This window comes from Callospermophilus lateralis, chromosome 2 (genome assembly GCF_048772815.1).
Source record: "Callospermophilus lateralis isolate mCalLat2 chromosome 2, mCalLat2.hap1, whole genome shotgun sequence".
NCBI lineage: Eukaryota > Metazoa > Chordata > Mammalia > Rodentia > Sciuridae > Callospermophilus > Callospermophilus lateralis.
In genome coordinates, this window is record NC_135306.1 from 121,820,623 (window position 1) to 121,830,183 (window position 9,561).

Here is a 9,561-nt window from a genome sequence, read left to right on the forward strand (position 1 = left end):
CATGGTCCATTTAGGGCAAGAAATGACAGGGAACAAATTTTAATTGTGTTTCTTTAACCAAACTTGATCTGAAAACCTCCTAAATAAAAAGCTTTAAAGTGAAATTTGCTTATAGAGAAGAAACTGTTGAAAGTGGCCAGTTCTCTGATGCAATGAAAACTCTCTCTATTATTTCAAACACTCAGTAAGAAGCCTCTCACAAGGAAAAGGTAAAATAATATTGAATTTGGGTGGTGGAATGTAAGACAAAGTTCTTATTCTGGGGTATGGGTACTTTAAAAGCTTATTTTTGATCCAAGAAACAAAAAAAGGTGATGTTTCTAAACGTGTCTAATGAACTTTATAGAGTTTTAGTGTAAATCTTTAAAATAGTAACCTAGGGCTGTGGTTGTGGCTCAGTGGTAGAGTGCTCGCCTGGCAAGTGTGAGGCCCTGGGTTCGAACCTCAGCACCACATAAAAATCAATAAATAGAATAAAGGTATTGTGTCCAACTACAACTAAAAAATAAATATAAAAAAATAGTAACCTAAATATACATTTTTAAGGGAGACATTGGCTGCGTCATCAGATTTGGTAGGCCCCTACCTTTGAGGGGCAAGACAGAAGTACCACAGAGGTTCAAGATGTCTCCTCTTTGTGTAGTAGTTGCCTGTGTGCAATAACATTCAATATCTTTGTTCAAATAAACTGCTACCTCATAAAGAGTAGAGTTGTAAGTTTTGTTGGATGATTTATTTCTGCCCATCTCTATATCAGCTCATTTGTGATTCAGAGTTTTCATGTATAGTGAACTGAAATATAGGACTAAGGCCTAAAGCAAACAAATATTTCACTTTTCCTAAGCCAACAACTGGCTCTAGAGAAAAAAGGAATGAGCATGCTCAGCACAGGGCGTCACAATGGAGAATTCATGAGCTGTTTTGGCTGCCTTCCAACAAATGATGGACACTCACTCCATTTCCCACTGCAGAAACATGGGAACAGAAAGTGAGAAACAGTTACACAAAGAGAAGCTAAGTTGGCTGTGTCCCTTGACCTGGCATGCCTTTTTTTTATCCCTCTAATCTCATTGAAGGAGAAGCCAAGACGGAGCTCCACCCTCAGGACACAATCACTTCCCCAAATCAATGTATGCATGTGGTCACATTGATATCCTGGAACCCTGCATCAGGTTAGTAGGAGAGGGGGAGGAAAAGGGGGAGGAGGAAGGAGAAAAGCAGGAGAGAGAGGGGGGGAGAAGGAGGAAGAGGAAGAAGAAGAAGGAGAAGAGGAGAAAAGGCCTAGAAGATTCATCTGAGCTAGAAATAAAAAAGAGAATCTCCAACTTCCTCTCTCACATACACGGGCATCCAGATAAAATGTGCATGTTTCTTCTTGGCCTTAGTAGCTTACAGGAGGCACCATGGACATAGGAGGTCAGAAGCATTGCCAAACCCTCTGTCATTCCTGTAAGGTGACTTTCCGTGTCTGTGCTGTTTCTATCTACTACTTACAACTTTCAGTAAGATTCTGAAGTTACCAGGATTTTACAGTGTTGATGTTTAATTAAGTGGGGTTGAGTTTTTCTCCTAAACAATTATTTGCCTTATCTATTTTCCACCTTGGCATATGTGTTTTACTCTAAAAGGCCAAATAAAAGGCATGATCGTATAATATCAGTCACAATAAAGTGTCTGAAATTTGGAGATATTGACCACTAATGCCCATATTTCTTTGGATAAAGTTAACATATTAATATCCCCTTATCATTAGAAAAGTAAAATACAAAACATATATTTTAACATTCACAGACTCTAGCTCTAGCCATGAAATCATCCCAAGCCAATCTAAAATCACTGACCTAAGTCAGGGTCTTTCATTAGCAGCTTCATTCAGAGCCATTCTCCACTGCAATTTTTGTAGGTTTTTTTCATTAACTCCATACTTGAGATCAAGCCAATCCTAAAATTCTCATGATATCCACTTACCTAAAATTATGAATAAATATTACAATAGTACTTTCTCTCTCCTCCCCAATTTAGAAAAAAAATAATATCCAGCCAGTATAATAGATTGTGATTTGAGTCCATCATCTGAGTAGGAATAACCCTAAACTCCATTATATATTTTGCTATAGATCTGAAAGTATAGAAAGGAGAATGGCAACATCAGCAAGTACAACAGGAAATTAGGAAATCTTGGTTTCTAGTTCACAGGAATGCCAGGGGAGGTTTTGTGGTATATGTTATCTACAACCCATGAAATTAAATTCAAGGAGATGACAGTTCCATCAAAGAGTTCATTGCACTTGGACATCCTCCCTTCTCTCTCAGAGTGGCTGATTAATGAACAGTCTTTTCCCTTGAATTGCAACTCTTTCAGTGAATACACAGCTTCACCTACTCAGTGAAACTTGTCCATGTCTCAACCAGTTACGTGTTACCTTACATAACAAAAGGGGCTTTGTGGTTAAGTATATTGAAATGGGCAGTGACCCCACATTGTCCAGGGAGGGAAACTTAATCACAATATATTAGAAGACTTTAGAAAAAAAAAAAGACTTTAGAAGGAAAGAAGCAGAATAGTCAGAGAAGAAAATGGGAATAGGAGCAGAGGTCACAGTGACACAGAGCCATGTGCCAATAAAGTGGGCAGCCTCCAGAAGGGAAAAGGTGGGAAGAATGATTCTCCCCTAGAGCCTCCAGAAGTGGGGACCTACCCACACCCTGATCATTAAGCTCCATGAAACCCACTTTAGACTATGACCTCCAGAAATGGAAGACATTAAATTTGCATGGTGATCAGCAATTGAATTGTGGTAATTTGTTGGAAAAGCAATAGGAAATTAATCCATCTCCTACTTGTGCTCCCTTCATGGTAGATACTCTAATTAACAATTATTTTATTTATTGGCCCATGGACTTACTGTCTCTTTCCTAATAGCAAATAAGCTTTATGAAGTCCGGACTCTATGTCCTAATTAATTTATTTCATTCTCATTGAGCACAAAGTTTGATATTTAATAGGGTAAAAAAATATTTTTGAGTGTGTTTAGATGAATACAGGCTAAGATTATATTTCATTGTCCTAATCCACATTAAAATATGAGCCAACAAAATAGCCCATTTATTTTCCATGAAAGCTATTGCCAAACCTGTTCATCTAGCAGTGGAACAATGAATTACAAGCATTACCTGCCTACACTGTGCAGATTTCAATTATGAAACCTCAATTGTGCTTCAATTATTAACTCACATGTCTGCATTCTTTAGTAGCCAGCAACAATCCTTAAGAACAAAATAATGCTGTATTTTTGTTTTGAATTCCTAGATTCTTATTCATGCCTGCTATTTATTAGACATGCTATCAATATATATGTAATGAATGAAAATAAATGAGGAAATGTATTATGATTAAATTAATTAATTCATATTTACCCTGATTACAATTCTGTGCATGGCTTAATTTTGAATTTTAAACTGATTACCCTAATTATAATATATTTGTCTAAATCATTTTTATTCACAAATTTGCTATGTTTGACATTTATTCTTCCTTTCTAACATTCACATTTTACAATGTTTACTGGATTGTTCTCAACACAGCAATCATTACTGTGTGTGATATGGTGTATAAAAGCAAAGGAGATGGACAAGGACACTCTTGGGGACTCATTTTAAAGTAGAGAAATACAGAGAGGAAATAAGTAATTGAAAATATCAGTTAGTGATAAGTGCTTTGTAAAGGAACCAACTTACCTCAATAATCTTGTTTTTATTTTGCTGTATTACAGGCTTTGTCTGCTTGAAAGGAAACAGCTATATTTCCTTGTCCTTGTTTTCATTTATGGCATTCTGATTTGCATGCTTCCGATTTTATGCTGTTCTGCAGGCATGGGATGCTCTTCCCTGCCTTGCATTTGCATGTGAAATAGCTTGGCTTTTGAATTGGAGGAGTGAGTTTAAATTTCATCTCTTCCTAGTATTAACTGCTGACTTCCTGTGAGAAGTTTTAATGTGAGTGAGGCCAATTTTCCATCTGTAAAATGGAAATCCAGCACTGACATCCTTTTCATGGGGATGCTGAGTGAACAATGCCCTGTTGTTTGTAAAGCATCCACCACAATGTCTGGTACATAGTAGGCTCTCTTTAATTATAGATGATCCTCCTCCTCCTCCTCCTCCTCCTCTTCCTCCTCCTCCTTCTCCTCCTCCTCCTCCTTCTCCTCTTCCTCCTTCTCCTCCTCCTTCTTTTTTCATTTGTACATTCAACAGTCATTGAAAGCCCAGAACACTTATAAATCCATCTTTTTCTGAAATGCCATTATAGCATTGTTTGTACTGCCATTTAGTGAATTTTCTAGTCTCTTTTATTGGCATATATTTTTCCTGGGCTTATACTTTTGTCCTTTAACTTATCATATACCTATGAAAGCAGACCCTCCCTGAATATTAACCGCCTTGCCTTCTTACTGGGCACAATACTAGAAAAAGAGGTGGACGTGATACAAGAGACCTGGACTGGGAATGAGAAACTCTAAATTTTCCCTCAAATTCATCTCATCCTTTGGGCAATTGTGCAGGTTCATTATTCACTAGAGGAAACTGCTGTTCCTATCGCATGCCTTCAAACTTCCAAAGTACTTGTAAACAGAGTTTAAAAAGTTCAAAAGAACATACAGCCCAACACCCACATTCGGAGCTGTATAAAATAATAATACTAATCTAACTATCAATACAACATACTTAATTCTTATTACACACCAAACCACCTGCCATCAATTCTGCCCCCCAGTTTCTTAGGGAAAGCCTGGCATAATGATGAACCAGATTTAGTAGCCAGACCACCTGGGTTTGAATTCCAAGTGTGCCACTTACTTGCTGTGTGATTTGGGGTACATGCTTAAGCTTTAGCCTGTGCTTCGTTTTTCTTATTTTTGTTTTTTCATCTATGAAATGGTCTTAATAATACTATCTACTTCATAGGAGCACCATATATATTAAATGAGTAAAAAGTTGAAACGTGCATGTATATAGCATACATAAATGTTTGGGAAAAAGTTCTGAAATTTAATCCACACAAGAACATATTATTGTTATGCCCATTTCATAGTTAAAAGTGGCTGAGGCTAAGTAACTTTTCCAAGGTGATAAAACATGTAAGCAAAAGAGCAGAGACATAACTTAAAGTCAACAGAAGCTCATCATGAGGTGAGAGAGATTTGGCAAAGTCTGGAGACATGTTTGGTTGCCACAATGGGGAGAATTTTACCAGCTTCTAGTAGGTAAAAGCTAACAATTCTGGAATGCAGAGGATGCCTCCCATCATAGAGACTAATCTGGCCCATATGCCATAATGTTCCCAGAGAAGATACAGGACATCAATTAAACTTAAATTTCAGTTAAACAACAAATACATTCAGCATAAATATGCCTCAAATATTTAGATGAAAAAGGTCCCATACCATATATGGGACATATTTAATTGTGAGTGAATTTTCTAGTCTCCGTATTTTTGTTAAAGTACAAAATATCTCACAAGTTCTTCATAAGAATCCTCCATTAATGACACATGATTCCCTCTAATTTTAGGGAGAAAAATGAGACTTAGAAAGAATGCTATTTGACCATGATCATGGAGATTGAAAGTGGTAAAACTGGTACCAAATGCAGTAATTCTCTAATTCCTAGACTAATGGCATTTGAATGCAGTCAATCAGCCTGTAGTTTATCAACTTAGAAATTTGGTATATGACACATGGCAACATAGAAACAAGTGGCTCAGAACAGAGAGAACATTGTTGGACTTAGCCCCATGTTATAAGTGGCCTTTGGAGGTATGGAATGATTCTGTCTATAGCGGAAACTGCAGTTGGCATCCCTAGTCATCTGAGGTGCCAGGTACCAGGATTGTGCAAAGACTCATCCTGCAGGGTTTTTTTTAAAATATTTTGACATATTTTCACTAAAATATAGACTAAGAACAAGAGAAAACAGTTTGTTGTTTGTTTATTTATTTATACATACCAGAGATTGAACCCAGGGACACTTAACCACTGAGCCACATTCTCAGCCCCTTTTTTATATTTTATTAGAGGCAGGATCCTTAAGTTGCTGAGGCTGGATTTGAACTCGTGATTCTCTGCCTCAGCCTCCCAAGTCTCTGGGATTACAGGTGCTTAGCTGAGAAAACACTATATTTTAAAAGACTTGTAGGCGCCTTTTTATTAAAGTTGCTCATGGGATCAAATGACATCATAGAGTTCTTCTCAGGTGACAGAACATGCATGATTGTAGTAAAGAAGAAGAGCAGAGACCATTCCACAGGCTGCCATATGATAGCACAGCCTGTTGAATACCAACTGAAAAAGTCAATTAAATATGATTCTTCTAATGTGGAAAGAAATAATGATTCTTCTAATGTGGGAGACAGGTTTTCGTTCTGTGAGTTGGCTGGGAGTAGTCAGCCCTTATGCAGGTGCTGCTGAGAGTCTCTCTGATGACCAGCTATCCAAGGCTGAGATGAGGGGCTCATGGAGTTGGGGATTTATAGTAGATGAGTTGACTTAATTTATCTTAGCAGTTTCCCAGATCAATGTTTAATTCTGCCTCTTTCTCTCTCTCTCTCTCTCTCTCTCACACACACACACACACACACACACACACACACACACACACACACGACATCCATATAAGCAATGCAGTAGCTCCACCCTAAATTATAGTCATATTCTGCTCAACAGGAAAATCCTGTTTCTTTTTAGCATTTTTTCCCCTTTGATTCCTCCTATTATCCTAAGAAGACAGCTACAGAGGACATGGCTGGTAAGACTTCTTTTGATCACTCTGGGGCATTCGGAAAGATATTTGATATTGACTCACTTCAACTTTTATTTACTAGAATCTGTATAGTTTGTGTGAACAATTTTTAGTTAGAGGAGAAAAGAAGGAGCCCTCCTTCTCTGAGCTATATTCTATCAGGCTCTTATGAACTGCCTCGCAGGAAATGAGCTATGGATCTTCCCTGAGTGCTCATGTTCCAAACATGACTGAAGTTCAGAATCTGCATAGTGCAATCACCAAGGATGAGTCTTTCTAAATAAAAGAAGGGAAAATGACATAAATCTGACCATTATTGACTCCGATTTCATGGATATATTTATATTCATCAAAGAAATACAGCAGTTGGAGCTTCTTAGGCCTTTCCTGGCAACTCACTAAGGCAGAACCAGAAGAACCACCAGGTAAATAGAGCCTTGTTTTTGAGGGTGCTGGGTTAGACTTCTATGAGTGGCTGCCCATGGGTTGAGAAGGAATAGCAACGATCATAAATACATTAATTAGACCATCCCTTGGAATATCAGAACCACAAAGAGGAAATATAGAAAAAAAAAAAAAAGAAGAAAGAAGCCTAGTTATTGAGGTGGCGGTTGTATTTCTTGAGCTGGCAATTAATTTCAACACTGTTGTGCTTCCAACAGATAAGAAACTAAAGGAGAAAAGGAAAACATTTATTATCTCAGTGTCTGAGGATACGCTTTACACTTTGCTGGATGACCTACTAAGTGAAGAGATAGTGAACCAAGAGGAGGCTGAAAATGTGAAAAAGAAAAGTGCTACAACTAAAGACAAAGCCCGTGATTTGATCGATTCAGTCATTCCAAAAGGGTCCTGTGCCAGCCAAAAACTTATTGACTATATCTGCAAGAGAGATTCCAGCCTTGCTTATAAATTAGGATTTTCTTCAGGTGAGATTCCAAGATTTTATTTAAAAATTCTAAATGATTTAATCAACAAAACTATAGATATTTACAGTGTAGAATGCAATGTTCTGCTCTATTGGTCCATTGTGGGAAGATTAAATCAAGCTAATTGATGTATATGTCACATTGCAGGCTTGTCCCCTTTTTTGTGGTTAGAATACGTAAAATCCACTCTCTAAATAATTTTCTAAGATACATTATTATTAACTACAGTCACATTCTCAATTCTGTCCTTATATCTTGGCATCTAATGCATGCTTTCTTATTTACCTGCCAGATAACAGATGACTCAGCAGCTCTTAACCTAGTATATTATTACACTCGGTCTCCCATTTATGCTGGCCTGCTCTTCCTGCTCTCCTTTGCTTTGTTAAAATCAAATTCTCCTAGTCTCTTCTTCACATGTGGGCAGTACCTTACCCTTCACTTGAAGTGTCTTTTTATCTGTAGATAATCCTTTAGTCCTTCAGTAATAATTTTGAAGCCTTTTTTCTAATCTCTCCAAATGAATAAGAGACAAAAGTTTTTACTTTGGTCCTTGATACTAAGCCTTTATAATTCATGAAGTCTCCTGAGGACATATTAGAACCACATGCCCTTCCCTTATTTGTCATTTATTTGATGACACACATTTTTTCAATCCATTTCTCTTGACAATTTGTCCACCATCAGCTATATTACTTCAAGTTTTCCAATAGTGATAGTCCACTTCATCACTTCTGCATAAATCAAGTGCAATTTATCATTCTTTTTCTTGCTTTATTACAATTATAAATATTAGAAATGTGTCTTACAGTCTATTCAGTGCTCAATCTAAGAGCTGTTTCTTCATGAAAGATGCTCAATACTAATGGCAATTAAAGGGTAGTAAGGACCAACATACAGTAATTGATGAAATATTCCAATTGAAACACTGCCCATTTACTAATCTACTAATAGCCCAAGAATAAAACCCACTGTTCTTAATCTGACACACACTTATCTCCAGCCTCAGCTTCTGATCCTCTTTAAATAAATGCCAATGCTCTGGTACATTATAGATATAGGAGATATTAAGGAAGGGCTTGATTATGAGTTTGGACCCAGAAGAGCTGGAGACATAAAAATATAATATCCATTTGAAATCTTAGGACTGGATGAGATCACTAGAAATAGACAGTAAAAGAAAGCCTGTGGAAAAGCACCAGGATAATTTCAGGAATCACAGGAATCAAAGGTAACATTAGACTCTAGATGAGAATAACTCACCTTCATTCCAGAAGCAATGGCAAACAGGCATATCAGTGCTTTGTGGTTTAATGTGAATCATACATGTGCACACAACACCAAATTCTGATTTCATCGTTTTCTAAGTCCACATTATATTTGTAGTAGCAAGAGAAAAATAATGATGTTAACACTCACATAAAACTTAATATAGCCACACATTGCTTCAAGTACTTCTTGGGTGTTAAATCACTAAATATGCACAAAAATCTAATATGTAAACTGATTTTTTTTTGTCCTCACTCATAAGTGGGAAAATTGGAAACAGGGGATATTAAGTAATCTAAGTTCATATAGCTGTTATGTGGTAGAAACAGGAGTAAAGCCTGCTTCCAAATCCCATCCTGAGGACGGCCAAGCTGTATTGTGTTGTGCAAACAGACCTTTCTGTCCAGTGATGCCAAATCAGAGATCCACAGGGACTCTGTTTCTTGTGACTCTGTGTCAAACATGCCATTACTTCTAATCATTGCCTTACTCTTCTCTGATTTCAATCAACCAAACAAACCAAAACCCGCAACATTTGTCCACACCTTTTTCTTTCTTTTGAGGC

General features: G+C 37.2%; 1 protein-coding gene and 1 non-coding gene across 2 annotated transcripts; both read left to right on the forward strand.

The window, feature by feature from the left end:
- Nucleotides 1-383: 383 nt before the first annotated feature.
- Nucleotides 384-456, forward strand: Trnaa-ggc (transfer RNA alanine (anticodon GGC)). Its single transcript has one exon. It is a non-coding gene; the product is annotated as a tRNA-Ala (tRNA).
- Nucleotides 457-6,797: 6,341 nt separating this feature from the next.
- On the forward strand, nucleotides 6,798-7,855 carry Card16 (caspase recruitment domain family member 16). Its single transcript, XM_077108283.1, has 2 exons — nucleotides 6,798-6,804; nucleotides 7,461-7,855. Exons 1-2 carry the CDS (start codon nucleotides 6,798-6,800, stop codon nucleotides 7,853-7,855), a joined length of 402 nt encoding a protein of 133 aa, XP_076964398.1.
- Nucleotides 7,856-9,561: the final 1,706 nt, after the last annotated feature.